This window comes from Anolis carolinensis, chromosome 4, assembly GCF_035594765.1.
Source record: "Anolis carolinensis isolate JA03-04 chromosome 4, rAnoCar3.1.pri, whole genome shotgun sequence".
Lineage (NCBI taxonomy): Eukaryota > Metazoa > Chordata > Lepidosauria > Squamata > Dactyloidae > Anolis > Anolis carolinensis.
Window position 1 is genome coordinate 224,854,449 of NC_085844.1, and position 27,046 is coordinate 224,881,494.

At 40.8% G+C, this 27,046-nt stretch overlaps 2 protein-coding genes across 2 annotated transcripts in view; one reads left to right on the forward strand and one right to left on the reverse strand.

The window, feature by feature from the left end:
• sys1 (SYS1 golgi trafficking protein) overlaps positions 1–9,388 on the reverse strand; it is a 15,551-nt gene extending 6,163 nt beyond the window's left edge. The window contains exons 1-2 of the mRNA XM_003225292.3: positions 9,172–9,388; positions 4,298–4,565 (exon numbers count right to left, since the gene is read on the reverse strand). Coding sequence (XP_003225340.1) covers positions 4,298–4,459 — 162 coding nt within the window. The 5' untranslated portion in view covers positions 4,460–4,565; positions 9,172–9,388. The remainder of the gene's footprint in view (positions 1–4,297; positions 4,566–9,171) is intronic.
• sdc4 (syndecan 4) overlaps positions 4,771–27,046 on the forward strand; it is a 59,928-nt gene continuing 37,652 nt past the window's right edge. Inside the window, exons 1-4 of the mRNA XM_062979780.1 lie at positions 4,771–4,827; positions 9,274–9,404; positions 19,009–19,146; positions 19,349–19,443. Coding sequence (XP_062835850.1) covers positions 4,771–4,827; positions 9,274–9,404; positions 19,009–19,146; positions 19,349–19,443 — 421 coding nt within the window. The remainder of the gene's footprint in view (positions 4,828–9,273; positions 9,405–19,008; positions 19,147–19,348; positions 19,444–27,046) is intronic.

Here is a 27,046-nt window from a genome sequence, read left to right on the forward strand (position 1 = left end):
AATGCAAATCATATATCTAGTTCCTTAAGGTAACATAATTGGACAAAACTTTCAGGCATTTGTGAACTATTTTAGCTTGTTACAGAAAACAGCCAGTGAAATTGTTTACTGTTGCATCCTTATAGTTACAGTAAAAAGAGGAAGCATTTCTAACATTAAGAAACTTTGCAATGTCTAGCTTACTGATCCATATTTTCCACATTCCATGTTTTCATTCTATGTGCTGTGCCGCTTTGAACTTTCACATCTGAGTGTATCAGCAGTTCACATTCTTTCAGCATTAGTCCAGCTGCATCATTAGACACAGCACTATTTGTACTTGTCCTTTGCTCTTCCCCAGTGGCTGTTTGAGTGGCTTCTGCTCTGCTGGTCTCATTTTCCAGCAATATCTCTTGCTTCATTTGGGACTGTTTCATCATTTTTTTTTCAAATGTTTCTTTTAAGAGCCTTTTGTAGTTTTCAGTGTTTATTTTATTCCCTTACTAACCCTACATTCAACTATAAGGACAGTAAGCAATTTCATCGCAGGGTTTCCAAGGTAACAGACGATCAAGAACAGCAGTTTCCAAATGCTAGGATTCCACAAAAGCATTGTAGGAATTCCATGAAAAATATTTAAACTCTTTAAAAAAAACTTTTAATTTTTTTAAATGACCATGCCAAAGTATGACTTTATTGAAATTCAGTGTACCTCTTCTGTAAAAATGAAATTTTAATCTGTACCCTTGAATGATGTTTGGGTAGGACCAGGCCCATAGCCAGAAAAAAAATCAGGAGGGGTTGAAACTCTCTCTCCCCCCCCCCTCCCCGATTACTTTTCAGGCCAGTGTCTCCTGATCTGGTACAAGAGCTGAACAAGGCCCTGAAATTACCATCATTATGCAAACGTTCTTCACAGGTAATAGGTCCTGAATCTTTGCTCCCTCTTGTCAGCCACCAAGGACAATAGTTTCCACAATTGGCAGAAGTTTCTTTCTGTTTTCTTCTGCTTTCTTATTTCCATTATCATGATGATGGATTACACCAAGACATTTTCCACTGTGAATCAGCAAGAAAATTTCACCCAAGCACAAGTTGTTTTGATGGTACTCTGTTTTTTGGTGTCTACTGAAGACTTTAGTTGCATTTTTCCATCACACAAACGGTTTAGCAACCAATGCACCAAGCTTCTGATGACCACCTTTACCCCCAACTTCTCCTCGAAACATCATACCATACTGACAGAGTGCACCTTGTACATGAAATGAATAGGCCAATCAGGGAAATCTGCTGAACCATTTGGGTTGAAATTTTAGATGCCTCTTCTTATCCAGAGGAAATACATATCCTGGCAATGGAGTCTGTGGATTTTGCACTAATTGAGCTTTCACATGGTCATCAGAAACAGTCTTGTTCATATAAACATCTGTGTCATCTGCGGCATATGACACAGCTTCTTCTCTTTGCTCCTGTTCCATTGTTTCCTTGGTGTGGCTTTGATTAGAGGAACCAGTGGTGGACACCTCAGTTTCTACAGTTTCCTCAGTTTTCACCTGCAATTCGGATCAAATCCTCGTCCCGTCCTGCACCTTAGTCTTTGCCTGCCAGCTATCACATTTTGGCAGCTTCCACTATGGTCACTTCTGCTATGTCAGTTATTGCTTCTATTGCAATGTAAATTGGTAGAAAGGTAGGTAATGGTAATGTGAATAATCAAAATTTGGTTGAGTTGTAGTTCTGGAGGGATTTTAAGTTTTGCTTCTCATATACTTGGCATGGGGATTTGGTTAACCAGTTAAAATTAATGAGTAAAGCAGGTTTTGTTTTTTTTGACCTGAAAATTTTGGGGGGTGGTTTGAACCCCTAAACTTCCTCCTTGGCAATGGGTTTGAATAAGACTAATACACTTATAGATGTCAGAAGCCAGAAAGGCTATCCAACTCTACTCCCCTTCGTATCCACATATCAATGCGCATCAGGCTTTTCAGCGTATAGTTACACCAACAAGAAATTTAGGAGAAAGCTGGATGCTGCTCAGATTTACATATTCAGCTGTTGGGACATAGAGCCCAATTTCAAAACTATTTTAAGTACAAAATGAAACATTTTCTTTATCACTTTAAGTGTGATTCCAGTATTTTCCTGAACCAAAATAAATATTTGGGTTTATACCTAATATTCTCTTGTACCAAAATAAAAGTTTGTGGTTATATTTAAAATGTTTTCTATTTCCAAAATTACTACATTATACAAAACACTCAGGCGATAGCTGTAGATCAGTGGTTCTCAACCAGGGCGGTTATCAGGAAAGAATGCAAAAAAGTCTTGTATATAGTTAAAAGGAAAGAAAAGTCTCAATGGACTGATGAAACTCTTTAAACTGTTGAAGAAAGATGAAAAACAAAAGTAAAACTGACAGAAGTAGAAACAGAATCCTTAATACAATTGTTTAGCAACTTGTATACAAGGACACCTGGAATGTAATAAGTAAAGAAAAAAAGAAAAAAAAAGACAACAAAAAAGAAAGAACAAGAGACATCTTCTACAAGATCTCCGAGGACAAAGGGAATTTAAAAATTGGGTTTGCATATCAAGCAAAAGTAGAATGTTCATAATCAGGACACAATAAAAAAATAAATGGAAAACAATGCACTGAGGAACTAAGCAGAAATGATGAAACGATGACAGGTTCCTTCAAAGTAAGCCTTTTAGTAAAGAATCTGAAAGTCTAGAAAGTGGAGTAGAAGCTGCTCCAAAAGAACCATGAACATGATGGTATATTAACAAAGCAGTTTCCATGCTATACAATCAGAATCCATCCAAATTCTAATGAAAATGTGCCTCCAAATTTAGAACACAAAACAACATTCCAGACAGTGGAAGCACTCTTGTCTATATTCCAGTCACAAGGAAAGAGGATATCAGGAAAACAACAACAATAACACTGGCCAACACACATTTTGGTGCCTCAGATGTTAGCCCTATTTATGAGTATATATGAGTTGCTGATTCTAAAAATGACACTTTGTTTCCACTATCAGCTTTATTTTACGAAATACAGAAAATATGCCGTATACCAGTCACTATCTGCTCTTCCATAGAAAAGCATGATAACCCCACCTAAGAAACTAGAGCTGATGTGGTCTATCCAATGCAATTTTCTGAATTAGCACCTCAATTGACCCCAGGGCTGTGCAGTTTAAGATATGTGAAAGCTGAACAATGAAAAAATACTACAGAAAGAAAATCCATCAAGTTGAAACCTGGTGCATGACAGACTCCCTAAAAGACAAATAAATAGGTCTCATAGTAAATAAGGCCTGAACTCTCACTAGAAGACAAGATGACTAAACTGAAGCTGTTGCATTTGAGACATATCATGAGATGATGTGACTCACTGGAAAAGATGACTATGCCTATAATGCAGAAGACAGCAGGAACAGAAAAAGGCTAGACTACATGAGGATAAATTCAATCAAGGAAAATATGGCCCTGAGTCTACTACACCCTGAGCACTGCTCTTGAAGGCATCTCATTTCAAGGGGTGCCAGAAGTAAAAGCTGATTTTATGGCAAAAACCAACAAACCAGAATCAGACTCTGATCACACACTAAAAAAAAAATCAATTCCTGGTTTTACACAAACATTATTTTCCAACAATTGTATGGGTGTCTATATGTGATCTTGTTAGACAACTGGGAAAAAGAAACTTGCCAATCTACCATAATTCACCCAGGGATCTAATATTATATCCCCCCCCCTCTCTCTCTCTGCCCATTCAGATCTATGCCAGAGCTGAGATAGGGAAAACATGAGACTTTTCCTTTATTGATTAGTTTCTTTCTTTTTTCCTTCTCTCTCAAGCTGCCCTCTCTTTATCTGAAGGGAGCAGAAAGGCAAACTGGATTATAGGTATTTTGTCTCCAGGATTTCTCTTGAAAATAGGAGCTCCCGGTGGCGCAAAGAGTCAAACCCTTGTTCTGGTAGGACTGCTGACTCGAAGGTTGCCAGTTTGAATGCGAGAGAGCGTGGATGAGCTCCCTCTGTCAACTCCAGCTCCCCATGAGGGGACATGATGTCTGGGCGTCCCCTGGGAAACGTCCTTGCAGATGGCCAATTCTCTCACACCAGAAGCGACTAGCAGTTTCTCAAGTCACTTCTGACACAAAAAAAGTCTTGGAAATCAAATGTATCTGATGGTAGCAATCGCATTAGATTGCAGCGTTTTCCCCAAAGCCTTTTGATTCATCCATGACTACAAAGATTTCATCCATCTGCCCCCCCCCCCCAAAAAAAAAGAAAAAAAAGAATGTCTTACCTCATAACTGAAAATCTGGTCAAGGGAAGGGCTGCTTTGAACCAAGCTGTCCACCAGAGCCAACCAGAGTCCCAGAGAGCTGTAGTAAATGGCCTGCATCAGCACAATCTGTGAGAGAATAAGAGCAGGATCCCAGACGTAACTGCGGAACTGCGGAGCCATCCTTACAGCAGGAGCCGGCTGGGTGACTATACACAATCCAGTAAAATTAAAACATCAAGTGCACATGTCAAAGCTTCTAGATCACGGAGTGCAATTCCATTGGCACCTGAAAGGAAAGAGAACAATGTGTCACTTCAGACAGTTTGTGGAAGAGATGTCCAGTCTACCCACTTGTCAAAACTCAAAACTAGCACTGGCACCCTTTGGTATTTACAACAGTACTACATGCTGGCATAGTTTTGAAGTACGGCCCCTTACAAGCAGGTATGAGTAACCTATTAGATCATTAGAGGAAATGAAAAGTTGCATAGATGGCATTGGAGGTGACAGCACAGAAAGTGGATCATAAAGTGATGAGTGTTCACTGGGTGAGTGTTCACTGTAGGATTATTTTTCCAAAATATATACTTTTAAGACACCTAAGCATAGAGATCTGGGCCAGTTTAGAATATATTTAACATAGAGGATTATATTAATATATTTAGTAAAACAAGAATTTCCATGAACTCCCATTCTTCAGAAACAAATAATAACATTAAAATGAGGAGGAAGAGGAGTTAAGAAATAGTAAGTGCAGTATTGCCTTTTGGGATCTTAAAGGTAATATAGAAGTGTTGTGACTGCGCCTTCGGGGATTATGGTTGATGGGGATGGAATTCGAAGAGGAAGAAAAAACCCTCGTGATGAGGGTTCACTGGAGGAGTTGCGCAGGAAGCGACTTAGAGAGTTATATGGGGGATCTTCTGAGGAAGATTCAGATGGGGAGATGGATGCTGAGGAACAGGTGGTGGCTGGGGAAGCGGGCACTGAATGGGCACAGCCACCGGAGATGTCTGGGGATTTGGGGTCTATGGATACTTCTGAACCTGGGGTTTCTGCAGGAGTTGATCCCAATTGGGATGCTTGGAGAAGGGAGGATGGTTCTTTAAGTGTTCATGGGGCTAAGTGTGGGCAGGATGATTGGGACTCCGACGAATTGCTAGGTACTCCAGATCCACGAGCTCTAGCTGTGTGGAGCTCAGACTGAGTAGATTTGGGACACCTGGTGTTTGGGTGTGAGTGTTTGGTCACCCAGGAGGAAGGGGAATAAAATGGGAATGTTTGGCCACTGCACTTTGCGTGTGGCAAGGTGTTGCTGAGGCGCCATTGGGATCTCTGTGTTTCCATGAAGACTGGACTTGGACTATGATTTGAATCTGCTGTTATCACCTAGCTTGGCTCTCGCTGTGTCTTATCGTGGACCTGTTTTGGATGACCGCACCCTCTTCAGACCTTAGACCGGAATTTGACCTTGCTACTGCCTTCGCCCTGTGATTGATGACTACTATTGGCTTTTGACTCCTGGCTTGCTCTTTGGACACCGCTGTTATCTCCTGACCTGACCTTGGAATCCCGGACGACGTCTTTTCACCATCCTTTTGGAGCCTTCGGCTTTATCCACATTGTGGAAGCAGTCTACTGCATTCTTCGTTTGTTTGTTTGTTTCCTGACCAATTTGGTGTTTTCTTTTGGGAACTGTTCCTTTGAAAACTACAGAGCCGGCTGGCAGGGCTTGGACTCAGAAAGTGCAGTTTGCACTAAGTTTGTTTAGCTTTGTTTTTACCTGCTTGTGTTGCTGAATTATATTTTTGTTTGAACTGCTCTTGAAGCACTGATAGTGAAGTGTTTCAAGGTTTTTTCTGTGTTAACATTACTTTTTGGCTTATCTGCTGAATAAACTATTTTTGTTCGCTAATTGGCGTCTGACTCTTGACAAGATGTATGACTGGAGCTCTAAGAGTTGTCAAACAAATACCACACAAAGCATGCAATTAAGAGCCAAGGAAGAAAGGTTTACCATCCAGAAACACCTGATTATCCAAAGAACACTGCTTCAGAACAAATAATTTCTTCCATTTAACTATCTTGGTTATAACAGACAACAACCTTTTCTTCCACCATTTCTTGGTTCAGAGATGATATGTCTATCACTATTATGACATATGTTAGGAGTATAGCAAATTAAATTGCACCCATAGAGCCACGTACCTGGAAATATGATCTGCTCAGCTCAATGTATTCACTTCTCTGAAGACATGCAAAGGATTTTATTGCTACTTCCAATTATTAATAGACACATTTTTCAAATTAATCCTATGCATGTTTTCCCAGAAGTAACTCCAACTGTGGTCAGTGAGTCTTACTCCTTTGTAATTATGTTTGGGGGTGTAGTCAAGCTGTAATCCTATACATATTTCAGTGGCCTGGGGGGAGGTCTTATTGTGCTCAATGAGATTTTGCTTTGACTTGTATCACTAATTTACTTAGGTTTCACCAACATAACTCTTCCCATGTTCCCAACCATCTTCTGGATGTTATCATAGTCCAGATGTGTTTGTGGCTTACATAACAGCCATAAGGGGCCTTGCGAAGAGATTTCAAAACATGTACTCTCGTTCTTCATGGAAAGCACTTATCCTCATCAGCTTCATTTACATTCCATCTTTTCCCTCAGAACCAAGACTCAAAGGAACTTTCTTACCACAGATCATGGTAAATCAAATGAGGAAGCCTAGTCTAAACCGCCAGAATGATGATGAGGGGAAAAAAGTACACCAAATCGTAAGGAAGATAGAAGTCAGTATTATCAGGTGTGAACTCTAATGGGGATTCTGTGCTTTGGAAAACTGTGTGACACTGTTACTGTCATACTGTGATACGGTAGTAGAAGCTAAACCTGGTGAATTACTTTCTTAAGAGACATACCAGCTTTTAAAGAATCTCGGTATGCCACACTTGATCAGAGATACTCTACAGATTCTACAATATAAACATACGATGGAAGTTATGTAGGACTGATACAAGAATTAGGATCAGAGACTTTACAAAGGGCGAATATAAACACTTCACAGACCTTCGATGAAGTCACTGTTTTCAATCTTGCAGCTGGTTTTGATGGATTTTGGGATGCTGAGCTTTAAAACCACAATACCACAGACAACTCTTTGACTAAGCTCATTACTAATTTCAGTACTAATTTCAGTCATACCTTAAAATATCAAAACAAGTTGGTGGTGGGGGAACTGTATGTGATGGAGCAAACCTGAGGTCATCATTGTATCTAGACTGCCAAATTCTTACAAAACCAGTATACCTTTTTAAAAAGCAAGAGTGCATGACTCTCAGGCCCCTTCCACACAGCTGTAGAAAATCCCACATTATCTGATTTGAACTGGGTTATATGGCAGTGTGGACTCAGGGTGCTTCCAGACAAGCCCTTTATCCCAGGATGTGATCCCAGGTTTTCTGCTTTAACTGGATTATATGAATCCACACTGCCAGATAATCTGGGATAAACAGAACACTTGCAATCAGTTCCTGGGATAAAGGGCTTGTCTGGAAGGAGCCTTAGATAACCCAAAGCAAATATTGTGGATCATCTGCCTTGATATTCTGGGTTATACGGCTGTGTGGAAGGGCCTTCAATTTAGTGGGACTTTCTTAATTTACCATCTAACATGTGAACAGACACACTATGGCCCTTTCTACAATGCCATATAAAATCCAGATTATCTGCTTCGAACGGGATTATACGGCAGTGTAGACTCATATAGTCCAGTTCAAAGCAGATAATGTGGATGTGGACTAATACTGTATATTGCAGCTATTTTTGTAGCTTGCTGGGTTTTATAGTATCTCTTAAATTTATTACTATTTTAAGTGTAATTGGGTCAATTTTTATTGTTATTCATTTATACTCTTCTGTATTTTGTTGTATTTGTATACTGTTGCACTAGTATTTGTATACTGTTGCTTTTTGTGAGCCGCCCTGAGTCCCTTCAGTGAGATACAAATAAAACATTATTATTATTATTATTAGATAATCTGGATTATATGGCAGTGTAAGAAGGGGCCCCACAAGACTACCATCTTTTGTGACAGGACCTCCTGTCTTGTATTTGAACCTAGATGAGGAATCAAAACAGAGAAAACATTACCTATCTTTTCCTCATTGTGTTGGAAGACACCTTGCCTTTAGAACAACCCTTTTAGTTTACCAGCTGTTAGGATTTCTGGGAGTTGAAGGCCAAAAACATCTGGGGACCCCAGGTTGAGATCCACTGCTTTAGAGTTTCTTCCTGTCATTAAGAAGATGTGTGTGTATGTAAAAATAAAATAAAAATAAAATGGTAACCTTTGATATCAACACAGAGGTCCACTTACAAAAATCACCACAAAAACAGATCCCCATTTCCAGATCTGTCTCTATTTCTGGTCTTTCACAATATGCCAATTGTTGTGCTAGTGTGTATGTTTTAACTACAAATCCCAGCATTGAGCCATGGCAATTAAAATGGTGTCAAACTGTACAGAACAGGCATGGGCAAACTTGGGCCCTCCAGATGTTTTGGACTTCAACTCCCACAATTCCTAGGCTGTTAGGAATTGTGGGAGTTGAAGTCCAAAACACCTGGAGGGCCCAAGTTTGCTCATACCCGGTGTAGATTCACCCTCAGAGGAAGGGAAAGATCTGTGATAGGTTTTCCATCAGTCAGAGATGACTTGAAGGCACAGAACAACAACAACAATCCCAACCTGAGCAAAAACCAGGAGACGAAACCCTCATTAGTATTCTCATCAGCCTCATCAGTACAAATACTATAAGGAGACTTCTCTCCCAAGCCTCTTCCCTTGCTCTGATTTACCCCTCTAACTTTCCTCCATTTCCCTACCTTGGTCTCAGTGGGAGCCAGGCCAGAAGTCTCCTCTCAATTCCAGCCAAGGAAAAGGAATCCACACTCACTCCCTCTGCCTTCACCTTCGCATTTTCCCAGCCAGCCTATGAGCCACACAGCCGCCGGACGCCTAGAGCGGACACTGTCTGGATGGAGGAACACCGCGGCACCAGGAAGCAGCCATGGAGAAACCGCCACCGGCTGCCTAGAAGGGCAAACCAAAGCAGGAAGTACATATTGGACTTACTGGCAGGGAACCTCTATGGTTCCTCCTCTGTTCAGCCACTACCAAACACTAATCCGCCATGTTTTTTGGACTTCAACTCCCAGAAGCCGCAGCTGCTTTGGCCAATGGTGAAGGATGCTGGGAGTTGAAGGCTAAAAAAAATCCTAGCCGGCGATAATGTGACGAACGCTGCTTTTTATGCCCTTACTTCTTTCTGATTAGGTTCAATGCAGTTGGCCTGTACAGCAATGAGGTTTTTGAATTTACTTTTTCTTCCTCTTAGAAATAATAAAGAGTTATAGTCTTAGGTCAGCCATGGGCAAACTTAGGCCCTCCAGGTGTTTTGGACTTCAACTCCCACAATTCCGAACAGCCTAGCGGCTGTTAGGAATTGTGGGAGTTGAAGTCCAAAACACCTGGAGGGCCCAAGTTTGCCCATGGCTGACCTAGGTATTCCTTATTGACCTTGAGAGTGTCTGCACTGTAGAGTTAACACAGTTTGACGCCACTTTAATTGCCATGGCTCAATGCGATGGAATCTTGGGATTTGTAGCTTTTCAAGGCCTTTAGTTGTCTCTGCTGCCTGCCCAAACTATAGCTCTCAGGGTTCCATAGCATTGAGCCACAGCACTTAAAGTGGTATCGAACTGTATTAATTCCACAGTGTAGATGCGCCAGTAAAATGGCCAGGTTTTCGAAACAAGGGACAATGGAAATTCATGATGCACACCCACTATCAATCAAAGTGGCTGCTAACTTGATGTGTTCTGTTTAAATATATAAATCAGGTCATTTGTATTGATGAGACAGTATGCTCATTTTAACTGTAAAACACATGGCTAAATTACAGGGCACGCAAACTCCTGTCCTTAAGAAATTCCAGCCTTAATAGGAAGGATGGGGCTTTGGCCCCATCTACACAGCCATAGGATGCAATTTAATGCCTGGCACTTCCAGACAGCACCAAATTGCGGGTTTTCCATGAGAGGCAAAAAAAACAACAACCCCAAGACCTGAGAGCAGGTCTGCACACAGACCTGTTGTTCCCGGGATTTCTGCCTGCAATGTCCAGACTTGCTGCTTTGTTACGGGATTTCAAAGCCCGCAATATGGCCAACGCATGATGTCCGCTGGAAATTTCAGCTTTTAAAAAACCCTAAATGCGCAGGTACGAATGTATGCATCGTTCGTACAAGTTTTGTTACTATGCCATACCTATCTGTTCCTCATTGCTTTTATCTTGGAGTCCTAAACATGAGCCAACAATGTGATGCTGTGGCAAAAAAAAGCCAATAGGATTTTGCTCTGCATGAATAGGAATATAGTGTCTAGATCCAGGGAAGTCATGCTACCCCTCTATTCTGCCTTGGTCAGACCACACCTGGAATACTGTGGCCAGTTCTGGGCACCAGAATTGAAAGGAGATATTGACAAGCTGGAAAACGTCCAGAGGAGGGCGACTGAACTGTTCAAGGGTATGGAGAACAAGCCCTATGAGGAGCAGCTTAAAGAACTGGGCATGTTTAGCCTGCAGAAGAGAATGCTGAGAGGAGACATGATAGCCATGTACAAATATGTGAGGGGAAGTCATAGGGAGGAGGGAGCATGCTTGTTTTCTGCTGCCCTGGAGACTAGGACGGGGAACAATGGCTTCAAACTACAGGAAAGGAGATTCCACCTGAACATCAGGAAGAACTTCCTCCCTGTGAGAGTTGTTCGGCAGTGGAACTCTCTGTTCCGGAGTGTGATGGAGGTCCCTTCTTTGGAGGTTTTTAAGCAGAGGCTGGATGGCCATCTGTCGGATTTCTCTGAATGCGATTTTCCTGCTTTATGGCAGAAAGGGGTTGGACTGGATGGCCCACAAGGTCTCTTGCAACTCTATGATTCTATTATTATATCCTGAAAAGATGGCAAAAGTTGACTAGCGGGCGGAAACTTTGTCCTGGCAAGAGGAAGTTCGTCATCCACACGTTTTAATGAAGTTTCCGGCACACAAAGTTTGTGGAGTAGGACCACTATTTTCAAAGGCAGGACTACACTATTAAACAGGAACTGACACTTTCAAGCCAGGAGCAATACTTAGTCATTATTGTTCTCATTCAGAGGTTGCATGGCCATCTGTCCAGACAGGTTCGGTCGTGTATTTGTGCCTGGGAACCAGGAGGTGATGTTTCTGGATTATACATGTCTGTTCCTCATTGCTTTTATCATAAAAACATGGGAAAAGTTGATTACATGGCAAAACCTTTGTTTGTGTGTAACAAACTTCGTTAAACGTGTGGAGGATGAAGTTTCTCTTGCCAGGATAAAGTTTTCACCCTCCAGTCAACTTTGCTATGTAGGATATAACCAATCAAGAACTAACACGTATAACCCGGGAACACATCAACATGAAAAAATCCCGTATTTTCCAAGGGTAGTGTATTTCCCCCCAGTGGTTCAGCGGATTAAACCACTGAGCTGCTGAACTTGCTGACCGAAAGGTCGCCGATTCGAATCTGGGGAGCAGGGTGAGCTCCTGCTGTTAGCCACAGCTTCTGATAACCTAGCAGTTTCAAAACATGCAAATGTGAGTAGATAAATAGGTACTGCTCTGGTGGGAAGGTAACGGTGCTCCATGCAGTCATGCCGGCCACGTGACCTTGGAGGTGTCGCTTAGAAATTGAAATGAGCACCAAACCCCAGAGTCAGACACGACTAGACTTAATGTCAGGGGAATATCTTTACTTTTACCTTTACTAGGGACAGAGATTCGAATATCCAATCAGAACTGGAATATTCCTGCAACTGAAAATCTCGCATTTTTACCACTCCCATGTTTTTAGGGGATGTTGTTTGGCTACTCTCCATTTTGAAATGGGAGCTCCTGGGATAAAAGTACTGTGTGGTTGGGCACTCCATTATATGAATCTATCCGCCATATGATGCACTTCAATGCAGTTAAACTGCATCATATGGCAGTGTAGATGGAGCCTTTGTTTGAAAGGTTGACCCGCCCAAGTCTTGTTGACCATCAATGGTCCTGAACAGATTGCTTGGTCACAATATTCCATACATGTTGAATCTTCTTGTATTTCTAGTTAAATTACAATATCATACACACACACACACACACACACACACACACATGCATTTAAGTGAGCCCACACAATATTTTGTGGTTCTTAATGTCTTCTTTTGCCTGAGATTTATAAATGTCCATCCTCAAACTTGTACAATTTAAAAGGGATATCATGACTCTGTCCAAACAAAGTGACCTTTACTTTTGCCCCTATATTCAGGAGCAGATTGTGGAAGGGATCATGGCTTAGTAAAAAGCACACACATTGTAAACAGAAGATCTGAGATTTAGCCTTTGGCCCTTTCCATTTAATGAATTACTTCATAAAGTCAGTGATAAGAAAAACCTAAACAGCAGCTGCCAGTTAAAAGAGGAAGCATAAGGCAAACAGTCGAGTTTAATAAGTATCTCTCAGAGGCTTGTTGGGTATATGATCTGGACTTAAGCTCACACTCTGGCAATAGGTTCAACACTTCAAACCCAAAAATAGTAAAAGGAAGTAGGAAAATCCCGAATGAGGATTGATGAAGGTGCGCAAGACCTTGTCAGTTTGACTCATCAATGCTTGTGGCCAAAGGAAACAGGGAAATTGCATCACCTGGTGCATTTGGCACAGTAATCTGTTTTCTTTCATGATGTAGTGGTTCATTTCATTTCTAACATGCTGAAGCAGAATTTTCTGGGATTTCCTTATCGTGTTGTGCTTTGTATTTCTGCATTAAAGTATTTATTTGTCTCTGACTATATCGCCAAATAGGCAAATTAGGACAGCATGAAAAATAGCCACAGAAAACAATGTCAAGGAGCAAAATTTATCTACTCCAACCCTCCTTACAAAACTATGGAAGATAGAAGGAGAAGGCTACATCATATCCAACTCCATAGACTAAGTGAAATAAAGAAAAGGATGCTTCTCAATCTGATGTACTTCTCACACGTCTTTGACCAATCCAGCTCCAACTGTGGGAACTAAATTTCTAAATTTTGGGAAACCATGCCTTTAAGTTTTGCAAGTAGCTATTTATTTAGTGGTTTAAATCTCCCAAAGGCACTAAACCCCATCTGGTTTGGGAAGCTAAGCAGTGCCATATCTGGTTAGTACTTGTATGGGAGGCCACCAGTGATTACCAGGCACTATGGGCTATATTTCAGAAGGAACTGGCAAAACTACCTCTGAGTATTCCTTGCCTAAGAAAACCATATGAATATCATGAGGTCACCAAAAGCCGAAGGCAACTTGTTCAAGACGCATATACACACACAGCTATGCACGCACATTTTTTTTGATGCCATATTTCATTGTTGTCACTAGAGGGCAAGTCTCTTACAAGATGTTGATGTAGTAATTTTAAGATCGTTCTCTATTATTAAGTGCAGGAAGTGAGAAGTTATTTCTCTTTTCCCCACCAAAGAAGAATTCAAACGAATAGCTAACTCCTGTAGGGAAAAGATTCGCAAGGCTAAAGCGCAAAACGAGCTCAGGCTTGCCAGAGACATTAAAAACAATAAAAAGGGCTTCTTTGCTTACCTCGGTAGGAAAAGGAAGAACAAGGAGGCGATAAGGCCTCTACGAGGAGAAGATGGGGTAATGCTTTCTTTTTTTTTCATGTCAGGAGCAACCGGAGTTGCTTCTGGAGTGAGAGAATTGGCCGTCTGCAAGGACGTTGCCCAGGGGACGCCCTCCCATCCTTATGGGAGGCTTCTCTCATGTCCCCGCATGGAGCTGGAGCTGACAGAGGGAGCTCATCTACACTCTCCCTGGGTGGGATTCAAACCTGGCAGCCTTCAGGTCAGCAACCCAACCTTCAAGTCACAAGGCTTTTATCCCCTAGGCCATCGGAGGCTCCGGGGGTAATGCTGACGGCATAGGGAAAAGGCAGAACTACTTAATGCCTTCTTTGCATCAGTCTTCTCACAAAAAGAAATCCAGCCTCAACCTCACCAACATGGAGTGGATGAAGGATTGGGGGAAACCCAACCCCAAAAAGAGAAACAAGTTGTCCAGGAACACCTGGCCTCTCTAAACAGATTCAAGTCCCCAGGGCCAGATGAACTACATCCAAGATTATTGAAGGAACTAGTGGAAGTTATTTCAGAACCACTGGCAATCGTCTTTGAGAGTTCTTGGAGAACGGGAGAAGTCCCAGCAGATTGGAGGAGGGCAAATGTGGTCGCTATCTTCAAGAAGGGAAAAAAGAATGATCCAAACTATTACCGTCCGGTCAGCCTCACATCGATACCAGGCAAGATTCTGGAAAAGATCATTAAGGACGTGGTCTGTAAACACTTAGAAACAAATGCTGTCATCGCTAATAGTCAACACAGATTTATTAAAAACAAATCATGCCAGACTAATCTGATCTCTTTTTTCGATAGAGTTACGAGTTGGGTTGATACAGGGAGTGCCGTGGATGTAGCCTACCTAGATTTCAGTAAGGCCTTCGACAAAGTCCCCGATGACCTTCTGGCAAACAAGCTAGTCAAATGTGGGCTAGACAAAAGTACGGTTAGGTGGATATGTAATTGGCTAAGTGAACAAACCCAAAGACTGCTCACCAATGCGTCTTCTTCATCCTGAAAAGAAGTCAGTGTGCCGCAGGGTTCCATCCTGGGCCCGGTTCTGTTCATCAAGTTTGCAGATGACACCAAATTGGGAGGGATAGCGAATACTCCAGAAGACAGGAGTAGAATCCAAAATGATCTTAACAGATTAGAGAGATGTGCCAAAACTAACAAAATGAAGTTCAACAGGGAAAATACAAGATACTCCACTTAGGCAGAAAAAATGAAATGCAAAGATACAGAATGGGAGACGCCTGGCTTGACAGCAGTACGTGTGAAAAAGATCTTGCAGTCCTTGTGGACAACAAGTTAAACATGAGACTACAATGTGATGCAGCGGCAAAAAAAGCCAATGGGATTTTGGCTTGCATAAATAGGAGTATAGTGTCTAGATCTAGGGAAGTCATGCTGCCCCTCTATTCTGCCTTGGTCAGACCACACCTGGAATACTGTGTCCAATTCTGGGCACTGGAGTTGAAGGGAGATGTTGACAAGCTGGAATGTGTCCAGAGGAGGGTGACAAAAATGATCAAGGGTCTGGAGAACAAGCTGTATGAGGAGCGGCTTAAAGAGCTGGGCATGTTTAGCCTGCAGAAGAGAAGGCTGAGAGGAGACATAATAGCTATGTATAAATATGTGAGGGGAAGTCATAGGGAGGCGGGAGCAAGCTTTTTTTCTGCTGCCCTGGAGGCTAGGACGCAGAACAATGGCTTCCAACTACAGGAAAGGAGATTCCACCTGAACATTACGAAGAACTTCCTGACTGTGAGAGCTGTTCGGTACTGCTTGGATTGTGGTTGAGGTTCCTTCTTTGGAGGCTTTTAAGCAGAGGCTGGATGGCCATCTGTCAGGGTTGCTTTGAATGCCATCTTCCTGCTTCTTGGCAGGGGGTTGGACTGGATGGCTTGTGAGGTGTCTTCCAACTCTATGATTCTTTCCTATGGTAGGATTTCAGTGTTGTGGGAACCCCTAATTTCCTAGCCTTGCATACTATGAAGAACAGAGAAATCTCCCATATAGCATGTTCATTGTGACTTCCATAGCCAATGTAGTTTGGGCTGTCAGAAATTATGAAATAATTGAAGTTCATGGCCTCACAGCATGCCTCTCCCATGGATCCAGAGAATGAAAGATAATGGACAATAACAAACCTGTCCTGTGTCGTCATCTGATTCACTGAGAGCATGCCTTGGTCAATACTGTACTTCTTTTCTACCCCCCCCCCCCCATTTTTTCCTAGTTGGGAGTGGCTAGCTCTGCATTTCTATGATTACATTTGTTCCTGTTATTATTATTTACTCCAAGAGCAGATGTTCCTTTCTATGACAAATTGGTGCTTTTTCCCAAGTAAATGGGAAATTTGGAATCAGGGCAGCGGAAAGAAGATATATTTTGTTCTCCTGAGTCTGGGCAAACAAGAAATTGCAGAAAATGGGAAAGAGGGAGAGAGAAGATGTCATCAAACAACAAAAAACGACCAGTTCACGATATTCCAGAAGGTTTGTCTCCCAGCACAAATAACCAACACTTTATCTCCAAGTTATCAAACCAGTTCTGGAAGTTTTTAATCTCTAGTAGACGCAGGCATTTTTGAAAGTTAATGGACCTTAATTGCTCATTCCAAAGCAAGCTGCCCTAAAATATTTGGCATTGCAATGGGGATAGATCATAATATTATTGTTGCTGGGAAAATGCATACTTTCCTCATTCTCCAGTTATGGAGAAGTGGAAGAGGATGCAATCATCCCTGCTAATCAGAAAGTCCTAGTGCTTCAACCAACTGAGGGTCCTTCCGCACAGTCAAATAACCCAGAATATCAAAGTAGAAAATTCCACAATAACTGCTTTGAACTGGGTTTTCTGAGTCTGCGCTGCCATATATTCCAGTTAAAAGCAGATAATGTGGGATTTTATTCAGTTGTATAGAAGGGGCCTTCATTCTGGCTCCACTTTTCTATGGATTGGATCAGTTTGGGGGTTGGGGGGTCAGAAGGACAAGAGTGAGAAGTTGGGGTTATCCATTATTCCAGGTATTGAGAAAAGCCTAGGAGCCATTCAAACTTGGAACCACATCTGGCTGCACATTAATAGCAAAGCGGAGTATAGAACAAGAAATGGACTTGAAACTTTGATTAAGGGAGAAAAGGCTTATTCTGTGACAAGTGGAGAAGAAAAGTATGGGTTAACCTGCCTTCTAAAGCAATGGGCAGAGTGGAAGGATCCATTAGGGCACTGTGAGGTCCTATAGAAGCTAGTGGCTCCTATTTTCATCTGCCCTGGATTTTAAACTTTAATGGACCTATTCACAAAGTTGACAGTAGAGTTCATTATTATTTAATGTTTGGGTTAAATCTCCACTGGTATTAGAAACACCAGCTTGCTTCTATTGAACACATTTAGAATACCTGTCAGCTCGGTTGTCTTAGCACTGTAGCTCAGGGTTAAACAGACTTTAGGTTTCCTGGCTCTATTTTATGCTTCATTAGAGCCTTGAATTCTACCAGGTGTACATAAGTGTTCAAAAGGCAGGTAAAATATGACAAAAAGGTATATCAGAGTACCTATTCTGCTCTGAAATCTGTAGTCCATTCCAGAACCTGTATTTGAAGACAAATCCTTTTATATACACCAGTTTTTCTCACAAGTTTCCATGATTTTAGCAGCCTAATTTGTTGTTAAACCACTGGGCCTTGCTCATCTACTGGAGATCTACTTTACTTCAATTTACTTTCTTCCACCTATCGTGCATATCAGGGTGTGGATCCTTTTGCTATGCAGATGTTTCTGACTACAACTTTCTCAATTCCTTATCATGTTACGTGGTGCTGAAGGGAAGTGTGAGAGAACATATGTGTAGGACTAAAGGTTGCTCAGCCCTCTTGTAGATAATATAAAGATAAAGGTTTCCCCTGACGTTAAGTCCAGTCATGTCTGACTCTGGGGTGTGGTGCTCATCTCCATTTCTAAGCCGAAGAGCCAGCATTGTCCGTAGACACCTCCAAGGTCATGTGGCCGGCATGACTGCATGGAGTGCCGTTACCTTCCCGCCAGAGCAGTACCTATTGGTCTACTCACATTGGCATGTTTTCGAACTGTTAGGTTGGCAGGAGCTGGAGCTAACAGCGGCTGCTCCCGCCGCTCCCTGGGCTTGAACCTGGGACCTTTCGGTCTGCAGCTCAGTGCTTTAACGCACTTTGCCACGGGGGCTCTGTAGATAATATATGATGGTTTAAATGAATCAAGTTGGGAGAAGAAGCTCCAGGCAAAACACCAATGTCTTATCTATTACATGAAAGATGTTTGCCTAAGCACATCTTCTTTAAATCTGATTTGCTTCCAACATTAGACATATAACAACTGGGACATGTGTGGCCTAGCTACATCACAGTGCAGTCAAGGTGGCAAAAGCTAGTATTAATGAGAAGAACAAACAAATTAGGAGAGACTGCAGCAGTTTGTCTACTGGGAAAGGCAGGATTGTACCCCTTCTCCCATTCTGCTGAGTTAATTGAGTCCAAACTATGTTTGCAGTCTGAATTTACTTTACAATTGAAATAAGATATGGATCAAGGAGGAAACCAACTTCTAATGCAAGTTAACCATAGAATCACACTGGAAGACCTACAACCATCTAACATATTTTGGTTACATGTAGGATGGTAGTGGTGGCAGTAAATATAGCAATCTGTTAAGAATACAATCCATGCACGCTTAGCCCACAAATGTGTAGGGTTGACAACACACACAGAGAGAACCCTTACATTGCATTCACAAGGGCCAGGGAGGAGGCATTTTGTGTGCAGATATTGGGGCATCATAGCTGTGGCATGTATCAGTGGTAGGGCTGTGTAGCCCAGTGCCCCTTCTGGTGCATTCTTTCAACATAGGAGAATGTATGAACGGATCTGTTATTAATCATGAGGGTTCATGTCCATCCATCCTTCTACTAGTTGTCTACCACAATGTGTTAATTCCTCTTTCTTAGGAAACGCTGGGACTTGTACTTTGTGAAAGTGCATGTTGCCAAGGAAAGTACATCACCTCTCAAACTACAAGTACTAGAACAATTTGAGGAACCTGTGGCCGTCACAAGGTTTCTGAACTTTAATTCTGCCGCAATCTGGTAAGTGGTGAAACATGATGAGAGTATAGTACTGGTATATCAATACTGAGTGGGATGATGTTTCTGTCCTACAGAATTTCCCCAAATTTCTATTCTCACCAATATTCCTGGCTTCTAAATATTTCAGTATTTACCATAGTATTTTATGGTTAAGAATGTTGCTTATTCTCTGCTCTTGATCTGACATCTTGTTTCCCAACAGGGATCCTCCAGATGTTTGGGATGGTAATCTTCTTCCCTATCCATTCCGGATGGGACTGATGGACACTGTGATCCCAAATATCTGGTGGGTTTCAGGTTGGGGAAATCAGACTTACATTATTAGATCCCCTACACTTGATCATAGGCTGGAATGGTTCAAGTGTATCTAAATATAATTTGTAAGTTAGCCTCAACTTTTTCCTTATGGTAAGAACATGTCACCCGGGAAGCCCTGCCCAAGGTCTACAAAGAAAATACTTGCTTGCTTTCTTCCCTACAGATTTGGACCTTGTATAGAAATTGCCTAGGACAGAGCACTAGGATGCTTCAAGCATGGCATAGTCCACTGCTCTGATTTAATTAGTTCAGATTTGGCCTTTTATATCCAAAAGGTATTCATATATATATGTGAGTTCCTTAAACGTTCCCAGCATTTAGAACATCACCTTGTTTTTAAACAGATGAAGCCACTTACAGCAAAAGTAGAACAATACACATTAAGAAATGGAAAAATTAAGATTACAGTAATATGGTTGACATAACATCCAGGCTCTGCACAATGGTGAGAAAAGAAAATTGTTCTCACATGGTCCACTGCTCTAACCAGCTACCACTAGAAGATATAATTAGGTCATAAATTTGAACAAATGTCTTACTTTACTTTGCAAACGAAGCTCGGTTAAAAGTTGTGGGTTTTGTGCCACCTGTTTCCTCTGTCATCTTACTAGCATTGATCTTTTTTTTTAAAAAAAATCTTTATTAAGTTTCATATACATGTTAAAATCCGATACCATAGACGTGGGTTCAGGGATTAGGGGTTAGGTAAGGGGGGGTGTGAGACGGGCAGAGTAATAGGGTAAACAGAGGGGAGAAAGAGAAACAAAATCAAAAAGAAAAAAAGAGAAGAGAAGAAAAAAAAAGTTAAAAGTTTAAAATTAAAATATCTGGGTGACTTCCGATCATCTTTCTTGAGGATCCAGCCTTTCCCCTTTCCCGGTTGCCTTCTTTTTCTTTTTCTTTTTTCGTTCTCCTATCTTCTTTCACTTATTTATTGTTGGAGTTTATATTTCCTCATTTTTTTCTTGTTCTGTCTTTTCATGGTCTTTGTTCAAATAATTGGTGATTCGAGTCCAATCTGTCTCTTTAATTGCTTCTCCTTTACTTTTTGTTATAAGATACGTGAGTCTATCCATATGTCTTATTTCCAGAATTTTTGTTATCCATTCTATTTCTTCTGGAATTGATTTTTCTTTCCATCTCTTTGCAAAGCATATCCTTGCTGCTGTAGTTAGTAGGAAAAGGAGTTTGTCCTTGTTTTTTTTCTAATTTTTGATAGTTTATTCCCAGTAAATAGATCTCTGGTTTTAATGGTATCTTTATTTCTAACATTTCTTGTAGCATTGATCTTAATTAAATCTTAAAATTCCTTCAGATGTATTTGACAAGAGCTCCCATCACCCAACACAACATTTGTTGTTGTGTGCCCAAGTCATTCCCAATCTGTTGGGACCCAAACTCCGGGCTTTTGAATTGTTTACAATTCTTTTATATTGTCTGATCCACATGCTACATCCCAAACTGTTTCTAAATTCCCTCTCACTTTCAAAGCAGCTTGTTTGTATCATGGAGAGGGACTGTTTAAGGTAAATACATTAAATAAAACCCCAATTGTTTTGATGATGTGTATTACAAATGGCTTATGGAAGTATCTCTTCAAATCTTGGGATCTTTGCTTATGATTTTGCCTCAAAGACCCCTCCTTCCTAATTCACAAAGTATAACTTGGTAGAGGATTCACTATCTTTATTCAACATCAAGGAAACTACATAATACATTAGACATAATCTAAAATGTAAATAGCTAACATCCACTCTTAATGATAAGCCACAAATCTAGCTTATTGGTGTTATTTAAACTGTACAAGACTTCTTGACTTGTTAGAAGAGTCTTTAGCAGATATGTAGCAGGTCTTCAGTATCTGGTGGGTTCTTAGATATGAGGCGATCTAGAGAGGTTGTAACCTCCTTCCTCCCAGTGTTTCCTTTATTTTGTTATTTATTTGAACAAAGAGTCCAGAGTTAGAATTATTGAGCCAAAAAGGACTTGTATATTTGACACAGCTTCTCACAAGCAAGCACTCTCAAGAGGAGTTGGACTACAACTCCCAGTAGACATGCTGGCTAAGGATGATGGCAGTTGTATCTCAGGCCATTTGGATGGCACCAGGTTGCTGCTGGCTGGAGGTCAAAGATCCAGAACTGATTAGGCTTTCTAATCTCATAGCAGACACTGTGAATTGACAGCCATAAAGCCAAATCACCAAAGCAATTTGAGAGAGCTCTAAATAAATCTGCAAAACTGAAGCAAGGAACCAGTAAAACTGAAACAAGCGATGATTTTAAAATAGTTCCATTTCGTTTGTGTCAAAAAGAAGAAGTACAGGTGTTTTATTTCTGCTGTGTAGATACAAGGACATATAGACAGACTGCTGGAATTTAATCCAGGGCATGATTTAAGGTGGAGCTTTCCAAACATTTCATGTTGGTGACACACTATTTGGATATGTATCATTTTGCGACACAATAATTCAGTATTATGAGCAAACTAGAGGTTGAGCCAATGGCTTATGAAAGACACGGACACATACATAAATTGTAATAACGAAATGTATAGGGACACAAAATATCTCATGAAAACCTTTCATTTATATTTTAAAATATACGATTTGTAAGATAATAACATGCATTTCCAAGATTTTCGTCATTTTTTGTTATGTTCATGCAAAACACCGCACTGCAGCCGACACAGAGTTTGGAAAGCTCTGATTTAAGAAGTAGTAGCCAGAATTATAACATGAAGTCATACCGAGAGAAATGGATGGTGAATCTGACCATGGTGTGAAGTTTGTAGTGTTTTGAACTTATTTAAGGTGTTGGTTTTTTAAAAAACTTATGTAGGCCAGACATGGAATACCTGATGAAAATCTCCTTTTACATGCTAAACTCCAAAGCAGGAGAACAGTTAAATTATAGAGTAGCAGGAGGCATATATCATTGGAACTGGTGCTGCAGAATCAATGTCCTCCCAGAGCACAGAGGTTAACCATACTCAGTCCACATTAGGGATGGGCACCCAATGGATCATCGGGGGCAGTGAAAGCTTGGTCACGGCTGTCTGGGTTAGGAAAAGTCTTATTTGTTTTTGAAAGTTATGAGAAATTGAGCTATTTTACATTTTAAAAACCATCTGTTTTGTAGTTGCATCCAAAGTTCTTATGAAGTCCTTTAGCAATAAAATGATTTCTGTCAGTCTCAAAATAGTGAGACTGTGGATTAGATGCAGAATTGTCTCAATTTGATTATTTTCTTGGAAACAAAATTGTATTAAGGCTTTGTTGCCAAACTACAGTGAGTTCTTTAAATACAAAATGAACACATCTATTTTTGTGAACATGATATATACTAACATTTCCCTGATTTCCATCCTAAACTGACACTAGTAGATCAGAAATCAATCAAGGATAAAATGTTAATGTTTGTCGGAATGAATAGAGTTGGAAAAACGTATTTTTGACGTAGGCTGTATTCCCTTGGTTCTGTGTGTCAATGCAAGTGCGGGACCACAGACAAAGTGATAGCATTAGCTCTCATGCTCTTTCTTTCTCACCCTGTTCTATCTCATAGGATAGACTGGTGGAGAAGGCACCCAAGCATCTGAATTGAGGAACTATGCAAAACTATAAGATTTTATATACCTCAGCTCAGTCATTAATCAAAATGGAAACTGTATTCAAGAAAACAGAAGGCGGTAACAAAGATCTTAAGTATAAAGATATAACATGAAATATCACAAACTCAGAATCATCTGTACTATAATATTGATTTCTACGTATTGTTATAAATCCTTGACAATGAAGCAAGCTGACAAAAGAGATCAACTCATCCAAAATGTGATGTTTGAGTTCTGCACATACCATGGGCCACCACAAAGTCAAATAAATGAGGACAAATTAGGGTTTTGTTGTCAAAGGCTTTCATGGCCGGAATCACTGAGTTGCTATGAGTTTTTCGGACTGTATGGCCATGTCCCAGTAGCATTCTCTCTGTAGGGTTGTTTGTTGTTCTGAGGTTCCTGAAAGTCTCTCATTCACAGGGTCACCATAAGTTAAATGCAACCTGATGGCAAACATCATCAACAATAACAACTGCCTCTCTAAACAATGCTAGAAAAAATTGCTTATCTGTGAAATGCTTTTGTGGATCTACATAACTTGAGGAAAGTTATCTTTTTGAAGTACAATGACAAAAATATTCTAAGGGATTCTGAGGGTAGTAGTCCAAAACAGTGAATTTTCCATTTTGACTAAATATGTAGTGCAATGGAGATTAGAAACTTGAGGCCCATTTGGGCAAGGCAATTAAACAGTCTCACCTTGTGAAACAAAAATGGAAAGCTTCCAATTACATGACCTATGTGGTATTCAGAAAGACATCATCTCTCAAGCAGGTACTGAAAAATAATTCCCATACTTTGTAAACGCTGAGGTCAGGTTTCTCAGACATTTCTTTGGAGTGTTTTGAATTTTCCTAATGGTTGACAGGGAAGTTTCTTAGGTTAGGTAGGTAGCACTGCTTCCCCTTTTCCTTTATCTTCCTGTGTGACATCACAGGATGATGGTGACACGCTTTACTTTCCCCACTTGGCTGCTCTCCCGGTAGTAGCTTTTCTTCTACGTAGCAATGGGGAGGTAGCGCTGCCTGAGTGGCTGAGGTTTTTCCAGGCAACAAGTTCTGGCACAGGGCTTTCCAAGTTATTTGATTCTGATGTAATCAACCATTATGCCCGGGAAAGTCCTATCTCAGCTACACTGCCTGCTTTTGCAAAGAACCACAAACCACAGCACTTCCTATTTTTAGCAGGTTTTAAGAGCTTATTAATTTCCATTTTCCAGTTCTGTTTCTGCAGACTTGACCAGAAATTTGGAACCGCAACCTTTTACCAGAATGTAAAAAGTTACTATTTCAGAGGCCAGATGAATTTGTGGATTGTAATCTAAAAAAATTCTTTCCAAGTTTTGATTTTTACCTTAAAACAAGAAGAGTCACTTCTAATCCAATTCTCACAGGGACAGAAAGTGAGATGAAATCTTTTGAAAAGGGGCACAGACAGCAAAACAAACATCACAGGGGTGTTAACCCTTCCCAATGCTATCCAAAGCTAAGAAATATATGTTTTTGTCTGGAGGTACATCTAAAAATGTTCCTGTTTTGACTTACATACAACTCCAACTTAAGAACAAACCTACAGAACCTATCTTGTTCATAACCTGGGGACTGCCTGTAGTTTTTATACTGTTAACGTGTATTATGGTTGTTTCAGTAATCACACCACATACATATACATACCACATGTATTCAAAATCATGATTGATTAGTGCTTTAACTATTTTGAAAGTATATTTAATAAGGCAATAAACTACAGAAACATCTCAGAAAAATATGTCTATTTGCACTTCGTTAGCATTAAATAAGATTGCCAAAAATTAAAGGAGTAAAATCAGAAATGATATGTACTTGTCTTAATATTTATTTGTCCTAATACCTGATCCTGACACAAATTTATCATTAAAATTAGTATTCAAATTCTTAAATATATTTACTCACCATGAACATTAAACATACGTTTTAATCTGGTGGACTTGCTGTTCATACCTGGCAAATAATTATCAAGCTTTACATGTTTTTATTTACTTTTTATATTAATTGCAATACAAAAAGGAGTCCAGCCAACATATTTCTATGAGCTAGGAATTATATATCAAAGAGCCACATATGAACTGTGATTTAGCCACCCCTTTCTTGTGATATCAGCAAAAAGCCCACTTGTAAGTGACTTGTCTGGTCCTCTTAAATGGATATTTTTGTGGGTAGAAAAAAAGGCCAAAACAGTAGTGAAAGTCATTGGAGGGTTAGAAATGAAGACAATAAACATCCTCCCCTCCCACCCCCCAAAATCTAATGAGACACAACAATTGTATGATAGAAGCATGGTTTGAAAGTACTCTAAGTAGGCTCTATTGGTCTGGATTCTAGGAGAGTCATGTGAGCAAACACTATTCTATACATAAAATTCAAACACAGAATTATGGGCTGTATAGTCTATGTGACGGCGCGAGTGGCGCCATCTATGTGTTGGAACTATAAGTTGCAAGATTTGAATTGTTGTATCATGCCTGATTTTGCCCTTACCCTGTAAATGTAGTTGGATTGGTTATTTATATCTGTCAATCAATGTTGTTTGTACCTGTTACATTGCTCACTCAGCAAAACTGTTTGGCTCCACCTCTTCCTGGAGTAGGACTGTGTTTCTTCTTTTCATTCCATCAGCAAGTTCTCTATCGGATGGACGTGAAAGAGAGGCTTGGCTCAAAAAGCCCTTCAAAAGTTACCTCTCAGCACCAATTCTGAGGTTCTTACCCTTGGGACTCACACTTCATGTTCAGGGCCAACCTGAACAACGTTGAGGAGTCTCAAGCGCCTTCACATCAGTCGTTTGGCAACAGAGGAAGACTCTTGTCTTCAGATATAGGTCATTGGACTGAGGCTGAGTTTGCTCCGGCATTCACAGCCAGAGAAAGAGGGATCTGGACAAGCTTCATGGACTTAAACAATCAAAGACTGTAATGTATATTTTCTTTTACCCCCTTTGTGAAGAATAAACCCAGTTTTTGAGTTAACTACAGTGTTTTGGTCCTTGGGAGTTCCAGTTTCCCTAAAGGAGGGCAAGAAGCAATCCCCTGGGGAAAGATGTAACGTCCATGCCTCTTTCACTAAGAGTTTACATCCCCAGGCGCGACGGCACAGTCTACATTCAGTGAGAAGTGACTCCTGTGTGTTTATATGGTGTCCACAGATTTTTGATCCTTAACCTAGGACAAGCATGTTAAATGAGTTTAGCCCAGTGCCAAGGAAAATAGGATAATACTTTGGGAACTGTGTGGACAGCACGAGATCAATGTCGACTGGGCTTCTGACATCTCCCTTTCTCTGCTCACCATCACAGGAAAACGTGACAGATTGGGTCAATATTGCCATCACCATTGCAGACAATCTCTGGGAGAAAGCCTGACCACTGCCAGTGGCCCATTCTGACATCACCAGAAGTGCCCATATGACTAAGGGAAAAAAGATGGAATCACCCCCTACTTCTCTCTGGATGTGTGGGCATGTTGATGTCAGCATGTGGCATTTGTGATGACCAGGAGCTCTCCTGGAAGGGAAGGGAAGGTTACAGTCCAGCCACACTGAATCCGTTTTGGCCCAGCTGGACAGTGTAGACGAGGCATGGGCAAACTTCATCCCTCCAGGTGTTTTAGACTTCAACTCCCACAATACTGGCTGTTAGGAATTGTGGGAGTTGAAGTCCAAAACACCTGGAAAACCGAAGTTTGCCCATTCCTGGTGTAGATTCTACTCATCCACAGGTTGGGCACAGAATGTATGGGCATCTTTGACGCTTCCAGGGCCAGACTGGAGTCTTTCGTTAATAACTGACCATTGTAGATGAGCCTTAACTGAGACAAAGAAGCTCATAGTACAATCTTTTGTAGACTTAACTCTATTTCATCAGATGCATGTAGTCCATGGATAGGTTGCCAGTTCGAATCTGAGAGATGGGGTGAGCTCCCTTCTCTCAGCTC